The sequence below is a fragment of the Prenolepis imparis genome, unplaced genomic scaffold (assembly GCF_030444845.1).
Source record: "Prenolepis imparis isolate NDT839.2.m4 unplaced genomic scaffold, iyPreImpa1.0 SCAF_1, whole genome shotgun sequence".
In the NCBI taxonomy this organism is placed as follows: Eukaryota; Metazoa; Arthropoda; class Insecta; order Hymenoptera; family Formicidae; genus Prenolepis; species Prenolepis imparis.
The window spans coordinates 16,490,799-16,514,130 of record NW_028141159.1 but is presented as its reverse complement, the minus strand read 5'-3'; the positions used below and the strand labels follow the sequence as shown (position 1 = coordinate 16,514,130).

The following is a 23,332-nucleotide window of genomic DNA, read 5'->3' as shown; positions in this document are numbered from 1 at the left end:
TTTTAAAAGTCTTTAAAGTATATAATCAATAGTATTTTAAGCTGCAATACGTTCACTGCTAATAACAATTTAAAGCTATTTGACATTTTATTAAGTAAAAAGATATTTTATTTAAAAATTACAATCTCAACAATTTAATCTTTATCTCATACATCTATTATCTTGGGAAACATTACAAAATAAATGTTTTCCATAAATCTTTAATTGCTAATAGAAATATTATCTGTTTTACAGATATATATATATTATAAACACGAATATAAAGTATTGTATAATGAGAAATATGATGATATATTGTAAAGTAATGGATTTGGATTAATGATAGAATAGTTGTAACAATTTATACAAAACGGTTTATGAATGGTTTAACGAAAGACATGAGAGAGAATTTGTATAATCTTGAGTCTTAAAAATAAAATATTTATTATATACAGAATATATAAAATAAAGTGTAAACTAAATGTAAAAGCTATAGAGGTGTGGAAAGCGTTATCATCGCACTTTTAACTTCATCATACAGATCTTTATAATCTGCATGTTCTTTTACAAGCACCATGAGACTGCCACGCTTTACACCCATCGCTGTACCAATATCCAATCTTGATGGAGTAAAGCAATAAGGAATACTTTTGTCCTCGCACACAATTGGCAAGTGACACATAATTTCAATGGGATATACATCTCCCGCAAAGACGACCAAACTAAAGTAAGAAATATTTGTGATAATACTTTATAATCAATATGCAATTCACTATTCATTTAAGGAAACTATAGCTTACCCTCTTTCACCCTTACGAAGATGCTTCTGTACATCCTTTAAGCCATTGCGCAGGTATGTCTTATGCTTGGATGCTGTAATAAATAAATAATTACTTACATATAATCAACATATATTTTAAATGAAAATATTATGTTATACATACAGATTATATAGATTATATTATATATTTATATTCCAGAAAATGCTAGCAATAACAACTGAAATAGCTTACCTTTCTTTATACATTTATAGATCTTTTTGGTTAATTTTTTAGATGCCATAGGTTTGGCAATAGCATTCACAAGCTGTAGCTTTTCCTCATAGCTCATCCCTTCTGGAGCATCGACATTTTCTTCTTTTACTATACTCTCGTCAACTTCCATTTTGATTTCTTGCATTTCTTACGTGAATATTTTCGAATTGTACGATTTTACAACGAGATCTCTGCACGTGTTTATCTTCAAATTGAAACTCTTCCTCCACCACTAGAATTTCTAACCTATACGAAAGACCGGGCCGTCATCCACGCATTCCACGCAACGCGCAAAGTGCCAGTGGGGTGGGGGGGATGCGCGCCGGCGCGTTCACACGTGCGCGGCGCACCGGCGTGCGCGTCCCCCCACCAGCCGACCCCCACCACTCTCCCCCACTCCGCGCACCGAATTCCGACGGCGTGACCGCGTTGCGCAGAAGGTTAAAGGTTAAAGTCGATGTCGAACTGTCGAACGCGCCGCACACATTGACACGCGCTCTCTCTCTCCCGTGTGCTCCCGTCCCGTGTTGCGCGACCTGAAATTAGCAACACTGCCGTCATCTGCGCCTGTACCAAGTAGTGGGAGTGAGAGAAGAGAGTTTGTAGGTTATGGTTATAGTATCGCATTTTTTAAATCATGTCGAATAAATGTTTATTTCTCCCATCTGGATTTCCACGAGCACCTCTCGGTCTTGGGATAGGACGTTACGTCTGTCAACTGCAGAGGATAACTTTAAAGTTTTGCAAAATTCATGGTACAAGTCGAGGAATGAGGTAATTTATACCTAACCTATATATGTTTACTTTTGTGGATACTTTTATATATAATAGTGAAGGATTATTAAAGTAGTGTTTAATTTTGTGTGTTGTAGAGGTTTCATAGAGCACGATCTAGTTCAATATGCGAGAGATAATCCAGGAATCGTCGTGTACGTTAAACCAAGAAGACACAGGCATCCAGTTATAACCGCTGAATATTGTATGCATCTAAGAAATAAATAAGTTTATTGTTTTACATCAACAGGTGACACTGATATAACGTATATTTTGTGTCTAGTAAATGGCGGTACACAATGGATGGACGTTTCTAATTACAGTCGGGATGATGTTACAAAGTGGATGGAGTTGTTTCGCACTCAGATTCATAACAGTGCTTCATTGAGACTGCGTAAACTGTGGCATACAGATTTTCCGTCAATCCAAGGCCCGTGGACACCATTTACTTTTAGAGACCCAAAGTTAAACTTGGCACAGTTTCCGAATGTAATTATGCTTTATTCAAAACAATTAATATTTTTGGATTAAAAAGACTAATAATATTGTATATATAACACATGTTATAAAAATCATATTTATTAAAATGAAATATATATTCTGATTTTATACACATTTTGCATACATACACAGACATATATATATATTATTTTTCCTTTTGCAGAAGGAGCTTAGCAAAACTGTTAAATATCATCCTACGGCAACGGAAAAACTCATCGAATTATTCAAAGCTCAGCAGTTGGCTGATGATAATAGAACAGACGACTCTATAGTCACTCAAGACGCTGAACAAATTCAAAGAGCATAATTTGTAAGTTTTTCTTATTTTTAATCTTCATAATGTACATATAATATTAAATATATAGTACAGAAAGTAGAATCATATTATTATGTTATGAATATATAACCAGTATACACAACAGAAAAATTATTTTAACAGTTTTATTATATATGAAGTGTACCATTGTACAATGTACATTTTATATAAGTAAATGTTAATTTCTTATATTATAAAATATAAAAATCTTATTAGATTTTCCCCGATTTTACAATACATTTTTTTAAACATAAAATAAAATACAGTGTCTCCTGGTTATAATTTTTGTTTTTGCTTCAATTGCAAGATCGCGAATTATATATACCGTCTTCCCTTCCTCCACTACTTCTCTTTTTTTATGGGTAAAAAAACATCAAATTTATAAATTGTCGTTCTCAATCTTGTCTCACTTGCGTCCAGATAAGCCGCTGACAAGATTTACAGGATCGTTCTTAAAAGAGAAACAAATTCGCGTTCTGATTATAAAATAACGGTTCTGCGCAACGATCTTACAACCGAGAGACATTAACAGAAATTTTTATTATTACTACAATTCTGCAAAATATATAACACATAAAATATTTTACTGAAATTAAAAGATTTAAGACAGTATACAACTATCTTGATGATCTTTTTGATTATATTTAAATTGTTTGTTTTGCGAAGTGTATGTTCGATATGGTTGTATATATTGGAAATTATTGTTTGGAGAAGAGCCTGCCTGTGCTTCCTGTAAAAGAAAAAAAACATGGATATTTTATATGATGCCATAATATGAATCCACATTTAATTATTAAATATTAATGCATGCATACTGATTGGATCTTTTATGTATTTATTTATGTTAGGTACATCGAAAATTACCGTTGGTTTAGCCTCCTTCATACGTGAATCAGTATATTCTGTAATAAATATAATAGTTATATTTTATTGTATTGCACATTTGTTGTTTTAAAAAAAGAAATTCTTTTAGATTTCTGTTATATGAATATAAATAATACTATAAGATACGCACGTGTATTCTTCGAAAATGTCGATTGACTTCTGGTATTATTGAAACGTAAACTTGGGCCTGCATCTAACATTACAAAATCAAGTGTATCATTGTTGAAAGCTGAATTTGTAGCACTAGATACTGGAATATCTGGAAAACTAGGCTAGAAAATATTTTTTCTTAATGAAAACATACATCTTTATTATTTGCTTTTTACTATTAGTTAAAATTACGGTATAAATTAATTATAATTAGTAAATATTATAGAAATATACTTTATGAAAATCTAATTCATGAATTCTTTGATAGAGTTAATACCATTTTATTCATTGGATCCATATTTTTAGCTTCAGAATTTGCCTGATTCTGTCCTTTGTTGTTATTCTACAACAAAATTATCTTTATAATATTAGTTTTAAAACTTTTTTTAACATTTTTAATTCATTTTTCTAACATTTTTTCCCTCAGAAATATTTTATTTGCCCATTATATATTTTTTTTATTTACACAAAACAAAAACTTTCAATATATCTGAATACTGAAATAATTTAACTGTATCTTTTTTGAAATTTTAGCATAGTACGAATATCTATATCGAATAATATATAGAAAGATATACACATGCGTGTCATTAGGAATATATTATTATTATATGAAAATAGAATATACAATTATATTTATGACAATGACATAACTTTTATTATGTAACTAATATACATACAGAATATCTTTCAAAATTAAAATGCATACATATCATATTATATATTCATGATATAAAAAAATTATTATAGATATACATTATATAGAAGAAAATACAAATGTGTGGCACTGCCATTTACCATTAATTCTTTTTCACATTTTCAAAATTTTTTTTTATCTTATTTACCTTTGAAACAGTTTCTTGCATTAGCATGTTTACTTGTACCATTGGATCCAATAAATTATTTATCTATAACATTAAAGAATAAATAACATAAATAAGATAAATCATATACATAAGATAAAAATTTGAATAACAAAGTTACATATTTTTAATTTCAAACAAATGTATTATTTTAATCTTTAACATTCTAATTACATTATAGAATCTTTTAATTAATCATCATTATAATTACCTTTTCATTTGGTTTCCACTTAGGTTTAGGGCCTTGGCAACATTGAGTAAAATGATTTACATCACCACATTTTGTACATTTTGATCCCCAAGCGGGACATTTTCCTTGTGGATGTTGAGTATTACATCTCCAACATTTTTTCTTTGCATTAATATTATTAATTGGCAGCTTCTGTGTGGAGCTTGCAGAGCTTGTGGAGCTTGTGGATTCTGTAGTTTCTTTAGTAACTTGTTTCATCTTTTCTGTATTGATATTATAATCGTTATAAATTGCTACCAGTTTCTGCAAATTTAATTTGTTTACTTCAAAAAATTTTTTACGAAGTATTTTGTCTTGAATGTTAAGAATGATTTTATCTCGTATAATACTATCTGTCATGTCGTTGAAATTGCAAGTTTTGGCTTTGTCCTACAAACAACAGAAATGTCAATATCAAACACAAAATATTACAACAAAAAAGCATTACAATTGTAACATACTTTTAAGATATTTATATACTGTTCAATGGTTTCGTTTTGTTTTTTGTCTCTTGTAAAGAACTGATATCTTTCAAACGCCTCATTTTTTGGTGGATTAAAGAATTCTTCCAGTTTTGCAATTAATATATCCATGTCATCTTTATCTTCTGGCTTGTCAAAGGATATTTTTTGTATTGCATCAATACCAATTTTTCCAATCCGATTTTTTAGAAGATTTGCACGAATTTCATTGGGTTTATCGATATATCCAGTTACTTTCATAAATATGATAAAATCTTCTTTCCAACTATGCCAATTACTGGCCATGTCATCAGCGTTTGTTAAAGGATCTGGAGCACGTGCGTATGCTTCCATGATGAATCAAGCTTCCTAAAAAAGATAAATCTTCCTTTAAAATTATTCTTAATTTTATTTTATAATTTACATTAATACAGTGTAAATAAAAATAAATAATCTCTATTGTGTTACGCTATGTATTTTCACTTATATATATATATAAAACAAAATATATATTCTGAAAAATTTTTTAAATGAGTTTTAGTAACAAAATAATATTATCTTTTCAGTACAAAAGAATGAAAACTACACAATAAAATTAATGAGGAAAGCAAAGTTTATATCAAGTTTTATAAATATATAGCTTCACACAATAAAAATTATAAATATATAGCTGGAAATATTTATCTTTTCTAAGATAAGATTAGCACAATATTTACTGATAAAAAAAGAGTAGACCTTGAAAACAATCAATATCTAAACTTTAATCTTTATCTTTTTTATTTACTATTAATTATTTTGAAGAAGCAAAACTTTAACTGCTAACATTCAAAAATTATAAATATCTAGCCATCTTAGTGTTAATACATTTTAATAATTTTGTCAACATATTATTAAAAATTCTATTGCACAAATAAAATGATATTGAAGCTTATATCTACAAAACATAAGATAAAGTAACATATGTTTACTTAATAGTTGTACAATTAATTTTTCTTATTTATTTATTTATATACAAAAATATATAATTTATATATTGAGACGTAAAAATATAAAAATATGAAAAGACTTGCAAAAGAAACTGGTAAATTATCAATATGCACGAATGATGAATAACTGTTGCAGATTTTCTACGCCATCATCTTTAAGTGACGTGTATCGATATATATATATGTATATATAATGCAATCACGACATAATTATATAATTTGCGTTGTAAAATTTTTACAACGATTATACTGATCTTTTATATTACTTACAAATTCTTTATATTACTATGATATAATAAAATTTTTATATTACTGCAATCCCAATTTATATAAAACGTTATAAATAATGCACTTACCTGATGGTTAAAAGTGTGCTCAAAAAATAAAAATATTGTACACTTTTTTCAACGCAAAGTACTTCTTAGTTCACGCGTCGCACATAACTTGACGTATGTTTCTTTGTTTCATCCGACGTAGGGAGTGACTGACCACGTATTCGTACAGTGGTATTAGTAGCGTGATCGCCGTGATCTCATCTCTATTTAAGGGTCGGCAGGCGACCCAGGCAAACTCCGAATTGATGTTGGAGACCTCGCGCGGTGACAACGCGAAACTCCGGTTTCAGTGTTACCAACGTTGAAAAACCAATTTCAGGTTCTATGTAGTGGTGTATATCCGTACACGTACACACTATTGCATTGCTCACGCGGACGCACGGTAGAGAGACAAGGATCGATAATCACGTTATCCTTGTTCCTCTACCGTGCTAATCACGTGACATGCTACATGCGAGATACGGCTTGAAAATGCTTTCTGGCCTTCCGTAGCAGAAGGCAGGAATGTAGCAAGGCTAATAAGCACCCACTTTTTGTAAATTTTATATATGCTTATGCACATATGTGCGTATATATAACAAATAGTATCAAAAATTTATATATATGTCTCCAAATTGTACAATGATAAATAATAATGATAAAATAATAATTCGCAGAGTGAACTAATATACAACATGTAAGACACGGGCGCTTATTAGACTTGGCAATTTATTGCTTTTTCACTTGTACTTTTTCATCGATATTTTATATGTATCGTCAGCGCGATAGAGAGACAAGGAGAGAATTCTTGTCTAACATGTAGTGGCAATTGTAGATTTATAGGCTAACAAATATGTATTACTTACTTTTTGATTATATTGATGTTACTGTATAAGAATACTTGCTCCATATAAATCGTGATGTAAAGAACATACGAGTAACATATTATAAATAGCTCAATGCATGGTGTTCGGTCTGTCACCCTGAAGACTCAAGTTCAAGTCTATCGATATGATTTTTTTTTATAATATATTAGAATATATAAAAATTATTTTAAAAAATATATTTTTAAAGGCGATTAACTTTAAGAATTTTTAAATATTGAAAATATCAATTATTTTACAACTATCATATACATAAAAATGCAAAATAATTCCGTGAATAAATTATAATGTATCCTGTAATAAATCAATAACTAATATATATATATATATATATATATATATATATACATATATATATAGGTATATATATATATATATATATATATATTGATTACTGATTTAGAGAGATAGATTTATTACTGGATTAATTTATTTACCGAATTTTTTGCATTTATATATACAATGTGTTTGTAGTTGTAAAATTATTGAAATATTTTCAATATTTAAAAATTCTTAAGTATATCGCCTTTAGTTAATAATTTCTATATATTCCAATAATAATAAATATAAAAAAAAATATATATACCGATAGACTTGAACTCGAGTTTTCAGGGTGATAGACCGAACACCTCTTGCATTGAGCTATTTATATGTTATTCATAAGTTCCTTATATTATTCTTTATGCAGCTGATATTTTTATACAGTAACATCAATATATAATCGAAAAGAAATCAAGATAATACATACTTGTCAATCATATATATACATATATATATAAACTTATAAATATTTTAAATATTCTTTCTAAATTATACATATATATAATAATCTTTAAAAAATATATATATTTTAATATTTAATAAATCATTATTCTATAATTTGAGATACATAATATATGCGAGATACGGCATACAATAAGATACAATTATTGGAAGATATGGTTAGGAGCAAGATCTAAGATATCGCGTTATCCTCGTTTTACATATACAGAGAAACAAAGGTAATACGATAGTCGGTTCTTACTGACATATCTCGCAATAATCGCATCCGTGTGCTCAATATATTAGTATCTGTGCCTACATGGACGCTACTACATACGTAATGCAAGAGAGACAAAGACAGAACGATTATCTCTCTCCTTGTCAAGCTGTCAGTATGTTACCACAGAAATTTCCCCATGACTTGCTCCTTATAGATGATCTAGTGAGAATCGTTCATCCCAAATTTTACATCGAAGAAGTTACATAGCTTCGTGAAATTTTTTTTAATATATTCTTTATATAATGAAGCAAAGCGCTAAAGAGTCGGATTTTGCATTTTCGCTCTTAAAAATTTATAATAAATTAAATACGGACTCATGGCCAACCCAACCTTACCCGTTGCTAGTTGCGCATTTCCCCAAGTTTTATAAAAATTTTATTTTTATCTTTTTTCCAAAAAATAGCTCTTTAGCTCCTTGCGGACAATCTTACTGATTATAAATATCATTTATTTAATGAGATTCATTCAGTATTTTGGCTAAAATATGGAATATACGAATCCGTAGTTCTCGGCCGGCCGCTGGAGGTCTCCACCATGTCTCCTGCCGACCCTTAAGTGAGTGTACAACGGGTATTCCCCAAAACACGTATATTCCGATGACAAAGGTTCTTGTACATCCGTGACAAGAAGCGAACGCGTCAGCCAATCAATCTTTCGCTCTCGTGGACAAGCTGCGAGCTGATACGCGGACCAAAAACAAATCAACCAATCACAGTCGAGCGTTCTGTGTATCGAAGATTAAAATTCGACCAATAGAACGAAAGGAAGTAAAATTTCTCCCTTCTGATTGGTCCAACTTGAAGCTTCGATCCGAGGCGGACTTGGCTCATAAGCATCCGATGTTTCCCATCTATGTACTCTACACGTCTATGGCGGACTGACGTTCGGCAACTGGCGACACGATCGGAGCAGAGCGGAAACGATGCGACGCAGTCGTCCCGTACGTGTCGCACTCGTTCGTGGTTCGTTCGCGTGGTTTTAGAGCAACGCGAGCAACGTGATCGTTGACGTGATGACGTCAGTTCTCGTAGCATAGAGGCCCGAGAACGCGAGTTTAAAGCCGAGTAGGGCGTGAAATCGTGCGTCTACCTTCGTCATCGGATGGAAAGTATGTGCAAATAACGGCGCGCGCGCGCGCGTGTGTGCTCCGTTTTTTTATCCGCGGGACTCAATTATGTACGGTGCTGTTTTAACGTGATACGTGACGACGGTGTAAAATACAAGTGTTACCATGTTCCGCTGCATTCCTATTTTTAAAGGGTGTAACAGGCAGGTGGAATACGTTGACAAACGTCACTGCTCTCTGCCTTGCGTCCCGGACGATATCCTGCGTTACTCGAGGAGTTTGGAGGAACTTCTGCTGGACGCGAATCATATCCGCGATCTGCCCAAGGTATGCACCGAAATCTCCCTTTTATCCCATTAATCCTCGTGTCTTTTGTCCTAATGTATGTAATACGGAGGATAATATACAATGATACGATCTAATGGTCGGAAGAAATTTATTATTTTTTTCAAATACATCTCTCTTGCAAGAGCTTGTTGTATCGCGAATTAATATGGTGATTGCGTTCGTTTCAGAATTTCTTTCGACTCCAGAGGCTACGGAAGCTCGGCCTGAGCGACAATGAGATTCATCGTTTGCCGCCAGACATCCAAAATTTCGAGAATCTCGTGGAGCTGGATGTGTCGAGAAATGGTGAGGAGGAAGAGCATATTTTCTAATATACTAGTGCGAAGACATTAAAAGAGATACGATTTCGTCCACACGCGAGATAACTATATTGGTGCGTGGACGCCGTATCTAGGAATTGAAGCAATTAATCGTAATTAATCTCATTAGGATAGAAGCTTGTTGATTTCTCACACCCGGCATTATCCCCCCCTTCTCCCTGATATCGTGTTTTTTCCTTCATTATTATTGACTCCCAAGGATTCCGCTCGATTTGTACGCGATGCGACAGGTCTGGCCGAGAGAAAGGCGTCGTGCAATAACAAAAGGGCGACGGCGGAAGCCAGGCGAAGCCGAAACGCCTTTAATTGTATGGTTTTTCCGGTGAAGGGAGGGACGGGAAGCGAGCTCCGTTGGAGGAAAATGTATCTCGCAACGCGGCCCTCGACCAAGCTCGATACAAGGGCGACCATTAGCTCTCTCTAACGAAACATGCATAACGGTGTATTTTCTTTTGCTTGTGCCTCTCTTCTCTCTTCTCTCTTCTCTGGTCGCAGCGCGTCACCGCGTACACCGCATCGCGCTGCGCCGAGTTTAGCCGAGTGACGCCGAATCGAGCCGAGTTATGCCGCCCCGCCTGTCACTCGCGCCTATCATAAATATTTTTCTGCCTGGGAACGTATCGTTTTTTATTTTTCTCGCGTCCTACCTGTTGCAACGTGTCTCTTAATTGTCAAAAAACGGTATGTCCACTATCTGGGGAGAGATTTGGGATTTTGAAACATTTCTTAATTGCCCGGAAAAGTCGAGGAATTTTATTGGGAAAATTTCGAGAAACTTGTTTTAAAAATTCTCCGATAAGTTTGCTCCGGTTTGCTCTTATTTTGCAATCAGCTGATTGTCAAATTTTTTTATTTTGACCAACTTGTAAATTGTGTTTGTGTTTAAAATATATTATAAATAAATATATGTAAATTCAATGTCTTAGCAAAATACTGAATGTGCAATAACACTTGCTTTATTATAATTTTTTAGTGGTAAAAATGAAAATGTCATGCAAGTAAAAAATGCTTATTTTACGAAAGACATTCAGTTTTTTTTTTTTGTACATTTTCAAATTTAATATTTGGAGTATCGGAAAATTGTCAGGGAATTTTTTTTCAAATATTGAATAAAAAAATTAATGAAAAAATAGCTCGAAATAGAGATGGAGGAATCACAGAGATTTTTACAAATATGTTTAAAATTTTTGAGTTAGGTAAAAATGTTTATATGTATGGATATGTTAGAGGAAAATGAAAGGAAAAGGAAATTGAAAGATTCATAATATCAGGAAGTTAAATGTAGTTATTATACTAGTTATTATACTGTGAATTTTTTTGTATTCTCCATTTTTTGGGACACACATTTATTATAAATTTATTTCAATTAATTACAAGTAGGAAACGTGTCTCTCTATTTCGTATTATACACAATGACTGGCTGTGAGATATGCTGCAGGATTAAAAGTATATTCATGTAGTTTTTATATAGGGAATATACAGGTGAACTCGACGGATTCTAAAGAAAGATTTTCATATTAGATTAGGTCTGTCGATGATTGGTTGACCGAGAAAACACAACACACTTTATTGACAGAAGTACGGTCGATTATGCAATCAATGTTGCGTGTCCTTATATTACTCAAAATACGTCTGACGTTACTCCAAATATCGGTATTTTCATTTTTATCGAAGGATGAAGTGAACGAGAGGAGAAAGACAAACTAAAACTAATGTACGATTGTATTTTTAGGTTTTTAACCCGCAATTAAAAAAATGTTAAAAGTAAAAAAATTACATACTCATAGAGACCTATATTTACTCCATTAAATTATACCGCAGTTTTAATAATATTGTTTCAAGCTTTTTGTTCGCAATGTAAATATAGTCCTTTTTAAAAAGCAAACTAAAAGTGAGATCCGAAATATAAATTTATTCACAAACCGACATAATGAAAATTACAACACATAGTAAAAATAATATTTTTAAAAAATAGAACAGGTTTAGGAAATTACACACACCCCACACATATATATAATATAGAACGAGATATTTAAAAAAACTAAAATGCGATATATAATGTATGATAAAAACAGTATCAAACGAGGAAGGAATTCTCCATGTAAGCCGATTTAACAAACGATAAATGCGCAAAATACGGATTCGTAACGAATCAACTAATTAAGCAGCGAAATGTCGCGTGTCAGCTATGATAATAAATACATCATTCAATCGCACAAGAAATAGAGGTACGTCGATTCTCTGATAGCTTTCGTTTGCGATATCGTGAGAGAGTAGTTTGCGCAATTTTAACGCCTCGATCTTAAGGGGATGCTGACCTTGTCCTGTCTTACCGACAGAACGATATTTTTTGCACCCTTTTCTCTTTATTGGTTGAATAGAATAATAAATATTTTTCCACGATTAAAGTACATAAAACAAAAAAAATATTTTTAGTTAAACAACTTTTTTTTGTTTTTTACATAAATTTGAAAGGTTCCGACTTTGTTTCTATATGTACTTTAATCGTGGAAAAACATTTATTATTCTATTCAACCAATAAAAAGAAAACGGTGCAGAAAAATATTGCTCTGTCGATAAGGGTCAGCATCCCCTTAAGATCTTAAAATCCGAATTGAACTGTAAACTTTTCAAGCGAGATAAACGTGGGAAAAAAAAGCTATCTTGGAATATATTCTCAAGTATATGAAAGAACGTTACATCTCCAAATGTGTATACAAATGTATTTACGAGAGCGATATCTGTATCGTGGAGATATTTTTTTTTTACAATAATGTTATCGCTCGTTTTTAATGAAAATTATACCGTTATATACGTGCAATTATCACATACTACAGCATTGCTCGTAACGCATTGTTTCCCTTTATAATGGGCCCGCGATGCCGCGATCACGTCAGAGAAAGGAGCTGCTGCTCCTCTGCTATCGGCAAAGTATTTACAATCTATTATGCACATTGAAATATGTGTTACGTATTTGTTTCCGTTTACAACAATATATTATCCTCGCCACATTCGCTCGACACTGACTCATCGGCGAGAGATTGCTCGCGCTGAAAAACAAAAAAAAATGAGCGCGCGTGCATAGTTGTACATATGTACGTACACGCGAACAGAAACTCTTCGTCGCTTGAATGCGTAAAAGATGAATAGATTGCGCAACCGCAACAGGTTTTCTCACACAGATCAGAGGAAGGCTGCTTGATTGAGATAGCGAGACTGCCTTGTAGCTCGACTTCTTTTCTTCCTTTACACGTGCTCTTGCTATACAAGTTTTCACTACCCCTGTTCGCGAATTATATATTTATTTATTTTTTTTACATCCGATCGAATTGTAATTGTTCCTCATTCTCGTTTTTGAGAAGAGAGACTTTGCGGATTTGAAACGCAGAGATTTATTCGTATCTTTTTTTTTTTTTTTTTTTTTTAATACGACCGACCCCGGAAATTGATCGCTATCGGGCCTAGGACTGCGGATTAAATGGGACTCGCGTTTAAATGCAGCTTTAATCAGAATCGCGCGGACTCGCTCCTCCGTCGTGTTTTTATGTCCATTCTCTCGGCTCGTGCAAACACGCAATAGAGTAACGATCTCCCGTCACCTCCTCCGAGGTAAATTACAAAGGCCGAGGGTGGAACGTTTCGTGCTATTTATAATGTTTATTGCGGTTGCATCAAAAGGGGCCGTCGACTAACCGCGATGCCGTGCGCGGCATCTGAAAATTGACGGTGTGTGCTTGCATGTGAAAAAAAGAACGTAATATGTATATATGTATGTATGTATGTATGTATGTATGTATGTAAAGAGAGAGAGAGGCTGTCTGGATCGTCGCGCATCTCCATCCGACCGTAGATTCATTTTCGTCCACATCCATAGAATCGACCCCTTCTGTCTCTTTTAGCGTAAATTCACCCGCCTGCAAAGCTTTGCCGCATTTGGCGATTCTTTCATTTTCGATGTTGCATCTGTCCTTGCTAATAAAAATATCAAAGGGCGCGTTTATATTCTTACCAATTTTCATTAAATTAAAAGCACTTTAATCGTGCTCAATTTAGCAAACGTGATTGCACTTAACGATAATTTGTTTCCGCTTCAAGTTATTCTCGATTAAAACTATGATAATATTATAAGGACATGCATATAAATGTATATACAAGGTCTCGTAAGGCCCTGCGCACAATAGAGAAAATATTAGGAACAAATATTAAATATTAGGAATAAGAATTATTTTAAAATAATAAAATCGGAAAAACTGTAATATAAAAATAGAAATTCGGGTATAAAGGACTCGTAGTTTATTAGTCCTTACTAGTCCTTTATACTCGAATTTGTATTTTTACATCAGACTTTTTTCGATTTTATTATTTTAAAATAATTCTTATTCCTAATATTTAATATTTATGCCTAATATTTTTTCTATTCTGCGCCTAATTGATGGTACAACTGGGAAGGTAATAATTCTACGCGAAAAATAAGAGAAAGATGAAAATGTGAAAGAAATTTTTTTTTCTTTCTACAAAGTTCAAGAAAATAGATTTTAAAATTTGAAAAATTAATTACATGTTTATATACGCTTCAGGATTTAATAATTTTTAATGAATTTGTGTTGTATGTCTTTGAATATATCTCGACAATGCAAAAGCACAACATATTTCATTTAATGAAACATTTTACAATAACTTAAGTCACCAGAAGAAATTGTGTATAAAATAGCCAGATAAACTTTGCTTTTTCAATAGAGAAAATATATCTTTTTATACATATCTTAATAAATACTATCGAGATAAATCCGATGTGTAACACGAGATTGTTAAAGGTCATTTAAGCTTGTTGTGTTATCAAACAAAGTTTAATGTATCAATGTTTGAATTTTCAACACTAATTTTCTCGAAAATAAAATCTTATATTAAAATTGTATTCTACATTTTTTACTAATTTTTTTCATGTATAGAATCATTACCTTTTCACCAACTACACATATACAGAGCCTAATTCTATGATGACACGATGATTCGTGACGTCCAACGTTCTTACCGAAACGTCATTCCGTTGCAGTCATTAATGTGCGTTTGCGTGACGAAAAAAGTCAACGAGTGAGAGAAGCGAATTTTTTTCCTGGCGGAATCACGCTTTGTTATAATTTCCTCTCGTCGGTGTCGCGATGCGTCTGACTCCCGTTTTACTCGGGATGTCCGTGAAGCGAGACACGTGGAGTAGCCTTCACAATTTTTTTCCCCAGCGACATATTAAATATCACAGAGATATCGGAAAAAAAAGAGCACATGTCATCGCCGAGTTAGTTATATCTTTTCAAAAATATCCCCAAGCTATATACTGCTCTTTATTTTTCATCCACGTATTTGCGACTTAAATGTAATTTCAGACCTCGTTCTCTTAATGACGATCAATTAATATGTATGATATACATGATTGCATATTGCGATATATTTAAAACGATTTCACTCGAGCGGTCTCGGAAAAGAGTTTAAGTTATAATTGATGATTATCGGATAACGTTTACCTTGTGTCTTACAGATATACCGGACATTCCTGAGAACATCAAGAATTTACAGGCGCTACAGGTGGCGGACTTCAGCAGTAATCCTATTCCAAGGTTAGTCAATTATTCTTATCTTCCTTCTGCGCGTTTAACATTCAAATAATGCGCATACAGTATTTATAGGAAATATTTGGCGTTCTCTTTCTTTTTTTTTTTTTTTTTTTTCTTAACAATTCGATATTAAATATTCTCATCGATCGAAGAATGATTCTAAGCAATATAGATTCTCATCTATCGTTACATTTTTCAGGCTTCCAGCGGGATTTGTACAGCTGAGGAATTTAACCGTACTTGGACTTAATGATATGTCCCTTACAAACTTGCCACCTGATTTTGGAAGGTAATATCGCAATAGACCTCAAAAAGCTACTAATATTCAGATATTGTTAAATATCTTTATCCATTTATTTCGTAAATTATTGAAAGTATATATTTCTCTTGCAGTTTGGAGGCTTTGCAGTCGCTGGAATTAAGGGAGAATTTGCTCAAATCCTTGCCCGAATCGCTCTCACAGCTCTTCAGACTCGAACGACTGGATCTCGGTGATAATGAGATCGAACAATTGGTGAGTTTGACAATCTTATCGCGAAATCGTCAGTAACGCAAACGAAGACGAAAACAAAAAACAAGCAAATTTTTACGCAAAGAATCTGGTATTATTATCTTTTTTTTAGACAGCCCTTTTATTTTTATCGTCTTTGTAATAAAAATATAATGATTCTTCCAATAAAGTTAGTCCTGCGGATAAAATCTTTATCCGCGAGATTATAAGTTTTACTTTAACATCTATAAACTTAAAGCTTTATAAGTTTTTGCATGCTATCTATATTTATTGTCCTTTTGGCGATCTTATATTTTTATATCGATCAATTGAACTCTCTCAGCTTCAGATATAATTCTCAACTTATTATAGGAACGAGCCATTTTTATTGTACGTTTTTTTTTCTAGCCTGCGCATATAGGAAAATTACCAGCGCTACAAGAATTGTGGCTCGATCATAATCAACTGCAACACTTGCCGCCTGAAATAGGCGAACTGAAAACACTATCGTGTTTAGACGTTTCGGAAAATCGTTTGGAGGATCTTCCTAACGAAATCGGCGGTCTCGAATCATTAACAGACTTGCATTTATCGCAGAATGTTATCGAGAAATTACCCGATGGACTTGGCGAACTGAAGAAATTAACAATCCTCAAAGTAGATCAAAATAGACTCTCTACACTAAATTCAAGTATAGGAAGGTAAGTGCGCGAAAAATCTAAATCTCTATTGCATCAATTTGTTAGAAATAAAAAATAAAGGATTAATTTTATTTATTAAATATAAAAAGTTCACATACACTTTATTTTATTCATGTTTCAGGTGTGAGAATTTGCAGGAACTAATTCTTACAGAGAATTTTCTCTTAGAATTACCGATATCGATAGGCAAACTTTACAATTTAAATAATTTGAATGTTGACAGAAATAGCCTGCAATTTCTGCCGATAGAAATTGGTAAGATAATAGAATATAAAAGACTTTTTTTATTGTGCAATATTAAAGATATCAAAGCAAATTTTAATTTGTATCAAAGTGATACCAGATAATTAAAACAACATCCTTCTTTCTATTTTCTAGGAAATTTGAAAAAGTTGGGTGTATTGTCTTTAAGAGACAATAAATTACAATATCTTCCTGCTGAAGTGGGACAGTGCAGTGCTCTTCATGTTCTAGATGTATCTGGCAACAGGTATACAGCTTATGCAATTTCTTATCAGCATTATTATAATTACTAAATGTAAAAAAAACAATGACATAAAAAGAGATTTTGATACATTGTGAAAATTAAATTAGTAATTATACACATATTTTTGTTACACAGATTACATTATTTACCATACTCCTTGATCAATCTGAATCTGAAAGCGGTATGGTTAAGTGAAAATCAGGCGCAACCAATGTTAACGTTCCAGACCGATGTTGACGAGGAAACGGGACAAGAAGTATTAACGTGTTTTCTTTTACCACAATTGGAATTCCATCCTGATGGTTAGTAATTACTTTATCTTGCTTATTATTTATTTGTACATTCCTTAAAAATTATTTTATCTTATCTAATCATATTTCAAATTTCGTTGCATACATGATGATATGGATTAACTTTAGCTAGAAAATATCAAAAATTTGAACATGAATATAAAATATGCTAATCTGCATAAGACAATGCAAAGTAAATAATATATCTTTTTATTTTTTGTTTTGTCTGCTCAAAGTTTTATTTGAAAGTTTAATATGTAAATTAGTAGTTCTCGGATACATGTAGCTAAAAGTAAAAGTCTTTATATTAAATAGAAAAAGATGGCAATTTTATTGGTGATTGATGAGAGATTATATAATTTAAATATTTTGATTTTTATATATTTATTATAATGCATAACTGACAATCTCATTTTTTAGATTCAGGTAGACTGGGAATGTTGGTTGGTATGAGAAATGTTCCAGGTGAGATGCGTGAGTTGACAAGCAGCGATGACGAAGGCTGGCAAGAAAGAGAAGCCTCAAGAACGCATTCAGTGAAATTTACTGATGAACCACCAGAAGCTGATAAAGAGGTATATTTTATTACTTCTTTCTTCCTTTTTATATGTTATTTTGTAATATTTTGTTTCACCTCTTCTTTTTTTTTATCTCTACAAATAGACTCCATTTGTACGTCAAAATACACCACATCCAAAAGAGTTGAAAGCTAAAGCACACAAGTTATTCAGCAAAGGAAGAAGTGAAAGTCGATCTGAATCTACAGATGAACAGGTAAGTCTCATAACTTTTTTTTTTCAAACTAATAAACCAAGAAAGATTTAATTTATTAACTTTGATAATATTCTTAATGGACTTTGTTTTGAATAATCTTGTAAAATAATCGATTTACAATTTTATTAGGATGTTTCTCAAACATTTGGATTAGATAAAACCGAATCGGAGACACTGGCCAACACTGTAGATATGCCACAATGCGTTTCTGAGCAAGAAGAGCACGTAGAATGTGATACTGTACAAAGTAATCATAAATTACCAACACCTGGCGTCGAATCAGATAACACAGATGTTCAAATTAATAAAGAGACAGATGATTTTCCCGTTCAATATGATCCAGAAACTAACTCAGTAAGTCAAATTCAAAGAAATGTTTTTATTTTAATAATGATTACATGAACAATTTTCTTTTCCAATGTGCCGATTTTATAAAAACTGTTATTGATTAAGTAAAGTGTCTTTATAAACATTTATATAATATGATATATATATATATATATATATATATATACACACACATGTGTTTGTGTGTGTGTATTAATTATCAATTCTCTTGTTTTATTTATACCATATACACATACATATATTTAAGTATTTCTCTACTTTTTATTATTAAATAAATTTAAAATGTTTATTTTTGCAGAATGCAAAAGCTGAAAATTCCATCCCAGAATCAAAAGAAAAAGAGGAGTGCGAAGATGAGTCTGAAAACGAAGATGTGCAAAGACATGTCGAATTTAGTATTGCAGAAGACGCAAATAATGAAGATATTTATGATTCAAACAAGCCCAATAAACTTCAACGTAGAGATACTCCGCATCATCTAAAAAATAAACGCATTCATACTGCAATTGACAAGGAAAAAGTTGCTTCTATTATAGCACAGGTTAATGTTTTATGTGTTTCTTGATGAGTAAAAAATATATTGATTTGCTTTGAAAATATTGAAATATGTAATATTAATAATTTATTTAAATATATTTATTTGCAACACGAACATAGAAATACTTAATATTAACAATTAATTTGTAAAAGATATGCAATGTTAATTTTTTATTTGCGGATATGCTTAATCAACAACTATATTTCACGCATCTTATATTTATAGGCACTTCAGAAAAAAGCCGACGAGCCTCCTGCATCTTTACCTTCACAAGTAGAGTCTACAGAAATATTTGACGCGCATAATCAAGGTAAATTTAAGGGAATTAAGTTGAAAAATATTTACAATTATTTACTTTTAATTAAAGTTTGATTAAAATTTCAATTAAAATACAATTAAAATTTAATTTTAATTAAAGTTTAATTATTTTATATTCAATTATTTATATTTGTGGCTATTAGAGAAGTTAAACTTATTTATAAGTATCTATTTATTCAGTTTTTATCAATACTATGGCTATTATCTTATAGTAATAATTTATCTCTTTTAGAGTAAGTGTTTATCATATGTATTAATAACATTTTCATTGAAAAGTGATAATAGAGAATTTAATAAATGTTTTATACATGAATCATTCGAATTTATCGCGTAAAAGAGAAGGGGAGACATGATAAGATATATCTTGTACTCCACCTACCTGCCATCTTATCTCTAATCTAGTTATCAATGTGTCTCTCAGTGGTTACGAAATATTAGAGAACAATTATAGATAAAATTTTTGCGCGTGAATATGCACGCAAAATAATATCTTTTATATAAATTAAGTAGAAATAAATTGCTTAATATAATGTCTAAAAGATATAAGTGTTATATTAGAAATAAAAGAATTAAAAGAGGTAAATGTTGACATTTTGTGACATAGATAAATATATTTATTAACTGTATTGAGACACAACGTACACACATCAATTGTAATTAAAAATTTGTTATTTTAGATACAACGTCTGACATTGAACCAGCACTGCAAATACGAGAAGAGCAATATGAGATTCATATCGAAAGAACGACAGGCGGACTAGGTTTGTCAATAGCTGGTGGTATCGGATCGACACCTTTCAAAGGCGACGACGAAGGCATTTTTATTTCAAAAGTTACTGAAGGTAAATATTTATTTACGAATGAATAACTTTAGCAAAAGTAGTGGGGTCTGTTTGATGACAAGTTCATATTGTCTATTGTGTCTGTTTGTATGTGTATTTTTTTGCCTTTTGGGTCTATTTATATTTCGATTTGCAATTATATACATATTTAATGTTTTTTTTTTCACTTTTTATAAAGGAACTTTGTTGGATTGTTTGTATAACATGTATAAACATTTCTTATCAGAGATGAGAGGTTAAGTTGTTTTATGGGCGCAGAATATTCGTTTTTTTTATATATATAATTCTACTCCTTTTCAGGTGGACCTGCGGAATTGGCTGGTTTGAGAGTAGGTGATAAAGTAATATCTGTAAATGGAGTATCTGTAGTGAATGTAGACCATTACGATGCTGTAGAAGTATTAAAAGCATGTGGACGTGTCCTTATATTGAATACTATAAGGGAAGTTACGAGGATTCTGCCATATGAGCAGGTATTAAATAATTACATTGTCATTTTATTAATATCATTATGTCATCATTATATCATTGATATTTGATTGTTATTTTAAATATAAGCGCAATTAATATTTGTGATGATAGAATTTGGCTATTGTTCTTCTCTAGGCTCCGACGAGAAAGGATTCCGTGTGTTCTAGTTTAAGCACAAGTAGAGCACCAAGTGCGACGTCTTACGTTTCATCTACAGCTTTGTCTCATACTTTAGAAAATGGCGACGCATCCGTGACTCATGAAACTGCGAAGGTAACACGTTCGTGTCTAAATATTTATGATAGTGATAATTTGTCGATGACAATATACGATTAATGGAAATTGGAATTTGAATATTACCACAGACGAAAAGGATTCCCGAGCCTATAACTTCTCTGAAAGGAAGCAGTGAACCTATGGTATCCGTGCTTTTTCATACAACATTAATACGAGATCAAAATGGGCTTGGATTTAGTATTGCCGGTGGGGAAGGTTCACCACCATTTAAAGATAATAGTGATGTAAGTATTTTTTTTATAATATAATTTTTCATTATTTTTTAATATCATTTTAACGTTGAGATTAATTACTGTATCATTATCGCTTCTAGGCAATATTTATCTCGAGAATAACGGACGGCGGAGTGGCCCAAAAAGATGGCAAATTATTAGTCGGGGACAAAGTAATATCTGTAAGTATGTTTCCTAGTCTCGAGTCTAGTAAATTTATATTATTAAATGATAAAACTTATAAATAAAATCAATTAAAAATTAAATTATTTTCGTAAAAAATTACAGATTAATGGGGTAGACATGAGAGGAGCCAAACACGAACAAGCGGTGGCTTTACTTACTGGCTTGGAAAGATTTGTTCGATTGGTGGTCGAACGAGAAATACCGCTTTCTCAAGCAAATCCCGCCACTGTTGTAACTCCATCGGAAAAATCGCCGCGTGTTATAGGTGCACCGAAACCTTACACAAGTCTGTACAGTGCCAACAGTTATATGGCGAATAGACCAGGATACGGCGGATATCGTCGCTCTATAGATGTCGATAAGGCATTGTCACCGAGTCCTACTTCGAAAACGCCGCCGCCGCCGCCTCTGCCGACGACGTTATCCGACGCCGTCAATGAAACGCCTAAGATGAACGGCGTAAACGAGTCGGGAAAAAATATTTCGCCGACGTCTTTCAGCCCGACGATTAATCAAGCGTCATATCCGCAGCCGGCTCCGAGGCATAGCGTCTCGCAGACGACGACGACACCTATAAATAATACCACCGGTTCCGCGACTACGACCTCTCACGTAGAGCCTAGACCGGATGAAACTGCACAAGAGGACATACAGGTACCGAAGCCAATCACCAACGAGGAATTTCAAGCTATGATCCCCGCTCATTTCCTCCGACCTCCAACATCCTCGCCTTCACCAGACTCCCATCAGGGCCCTATTGTGACAGTGACGATAAAGCAGCCTGATACATTGCCTGGGGACGTTAGCTTCCCTCCAGCTCCCACTACACTCGGTAAAGTTACTGAGAGCATCACAAAGAGTACACTCACCGAGACCGTCGTAACTAGGGTGACTGACAACCAATTGATGCAACCTCTTATTATCGAGGTATGTGCATGCTAGTTAGATCAGGGGATTAAATGGATTGCACGTGTAGTGTAGCTGCAAATGTAGTCTCACATTCATGTAGAAGCTTATTATTTTTTTTTATCTCGCTACTTTGTACACATGTCGTTTGATCAGTTTTGCTTTTTTATTTTATTTTTTAATTTGGGCATACTTTTTATTTTTATTCTTTATACTATTTTTAATATTCTCAATATATACGTAGTTGTATTATAAATAATTATTACAGAGTTTTAGAACTATAGATACAGATTTTTAATTGGATAGAACTTGCGAAAAGAAATAAAAGTTTTAATGAACATAGATAAGATAAATATAGATACGCGTTCGTTTTTTAGAGATTTATTTTCTTTGCTAATGATGTTTTACATACACTCTTTATATGTAAAAGAATCATTGAGCAATATAAAAAACATCTCTTTGTACATACCATAGATTGATTCTGATTTGGATAAAATTCAAATAATAAATATTCTGAAGTTAACTTAGAGGTAACTTTCGAATTATTATGGATTAGTTTTGTTTATGTTTACAACTTTATAGCATGAATAATTATTTCGAATAATTGAGTGATATTTCCAAGGAAGCGTGAATTTATCATTTATTATTTCATTTCTCATGCTTGTTAAATGAAAATAGTATGGCGCATGTGTGTTTATTAAATGCTTTTTT

General features: G+C 32.3%; 4 protein-coding genes across 11 annotated transcripts in view; 2 read left to right on the top strand and 2 right to left on the bottom strand.

Moving 5' to 3' along the window:
* Nucleotides 1–399: 399 nt before the first annotated feature.
* LOC145933272 (H/ACA ribonucleoprotein complex subunit 2-like protein) lies at nt 400–1,328 on the bottom strand. The gene is made up of 3 exons (XM_083032832.1): nt 993–1,328; nt 780–852; nt 400–701 (listed from the first exon to the last, which is right to left on the bottom strand). Exons 1-3 carry the CDS (start codon nt 1,156–1,158, stop codon nt 470–472), a joined length of 471 nt encoding a protein of 156 aa, XP_082888958.1. The 5' UTR covers nt 1,159–1,328; the 3' UTR covers nt 400–469.
* A 77-nt stretch (nt 1,329–1,405) lies between these two features.
* On the top strand, nt 1,406–6,436 carry Mrpl43 (mitochondrial ribosomal protein L43). Of its 2 annotated transcripts, XM_083032808.1 has the most exons (5): nt 1,406–1,787; nt 1,886–1,992; nt 2,071–2,276; nt 2,452–2,598; nt 6,315–6,436. In XM_083032808.1, the coding sequence occupies exons 1-4, from the start codon at nt 1,651–1,653 to the stop codon at nt 2,593–2,595; spliced, it is 594 nt and encodes a 197-aa protein (XP_082888934.1). In that variant the 5' UTR covers nt 1,406–1,650; the 3' UTR covers nt 2,596–2,598; nt 6,315–6,436. The 2 variants fall into 2 exon arrangements, with proteins under 2 accessions (XP_082888934.1, XP_082888926.1); XM_083032800.1 differs by lacking the exon at nt 6,315–6,436 and having other exon boundaries at nt 2,452–2,738.
* Nucleotides 2,716–6,767, bottom strand: LOC145933174 (uncharacterized). Of its 2 annotated transcripts, none has more exons than XM_083032726.1 (8): nt 6,535–6,767; nt 5,193–5,561; nt 4,714–5,121; nt 4,485–4,547; nt 3,917–3,982; nt 3,620–3,761; nt 3,420–3,506; nt 2,716–3,334 (listed from the first exon to the last, which is right to left on the bottom strand). In XM_083032726.1, the coding sequence occupies exons 2-8, from the start codon at nt 5,544–5,546 to the stop codon at nt 3,303–3,305; spliced, it is 1,152 nt and encodes a 383-aa protein (XP_082888852.1). In that variant the 5' UTR covers nt 5,547–5,561; nt 6,535–6,767; the 3' UTR covers nt 2,716–3,302. The 2 variants fall into 2 exon arrangements, with proteins under 2 accessions (XP_082888852.1, XP_082888848.1); XM_083032722.1 differs by having other exon boundaries at nt 3,469–3,506; nt 6,535–6,766.
* A 2,561-nt stretch (nt 6,768–9,328) lies between these two features.
* The window catches only part of Scrib (scribble planar cell polarity protein), a 33,106-nt gene continuing 19,102 nt past the window's right edge, over nt 9,329–23,332 (top strand). For 4 of the 6 annotated variants that reach the window (XM_083032458.1, XM_083032475.1, XM_083032468.1 and 1 more), the window contains exons 1-20: nt 9,330–9,811; nt 10,000–10,117; nt 15,686–15,764; nt 15,961–16,050; nt 16,155–16,275; nt 16,660–16,952; nt 17,074–17,207; nt 17,331–17,442; nt 17,575–17,741; nt 18,150–18,304; nt 18,393–18,503; nt 18,633–18,857; nt 19,150–19,392; nt 19,615–19,699; nt 20,385–20,549; nt 20,850–21,022; nt 21,156–21,293; nt 21,386–21,541; nt 21,631–21,711; nt 21,818–22,642. In XM_083032458.1, coding sequence (XP_082888584.1) covers nt 9,650–9,811; nt 10,000–10,117; nt 15,686–15,764; nt 15,961–16,050; nt 16,155–16,275; nt 16,660–16,952; nt 17,074–17,207; nt 17,331–17,442; nt 17,575–17,741; nt 18,150–18,304; nt 18,393–18,503; nt 18,633–18,857; nt 19,150–19,392; nt 19,615–19,699; nt 20,385–20,549; nt 20,850–21,022; nt 21,156–21,293; nt 21,386–21,541; nt 21,631–21,711; nt 21,818–22,642 — 3,633 coding nt within the window. In that variant the 5' untranslated portion in view covers nt 9,330–9,649. Of the gene's footprint in view, nt 9,812–9,999; nt 10,118–15,685; nt 15,765–15,960; nt 16,051–16,154; nt 16,276–16,659; nt 16,953–17,073; nt 17,208–17,330; nt 17,443–17,574; nt 17,742–18,149; nt 18,305–18,392; nt 18,504–18,632; nt 18,858–19,149; nt 19,393–19,614; nt 19,700–20,384; nt 20,550–20,849; nt 21,023–21,155; nt 21,294–21,385; nt 21,542–21,630; nt 21,712–21,817; nt 22,643–23,332 lie in introns of all 6 variants that reach the window. The other 2 variants (XR_014424808.1, XM_083032489.1) reach the window with 2 other exon arrangements.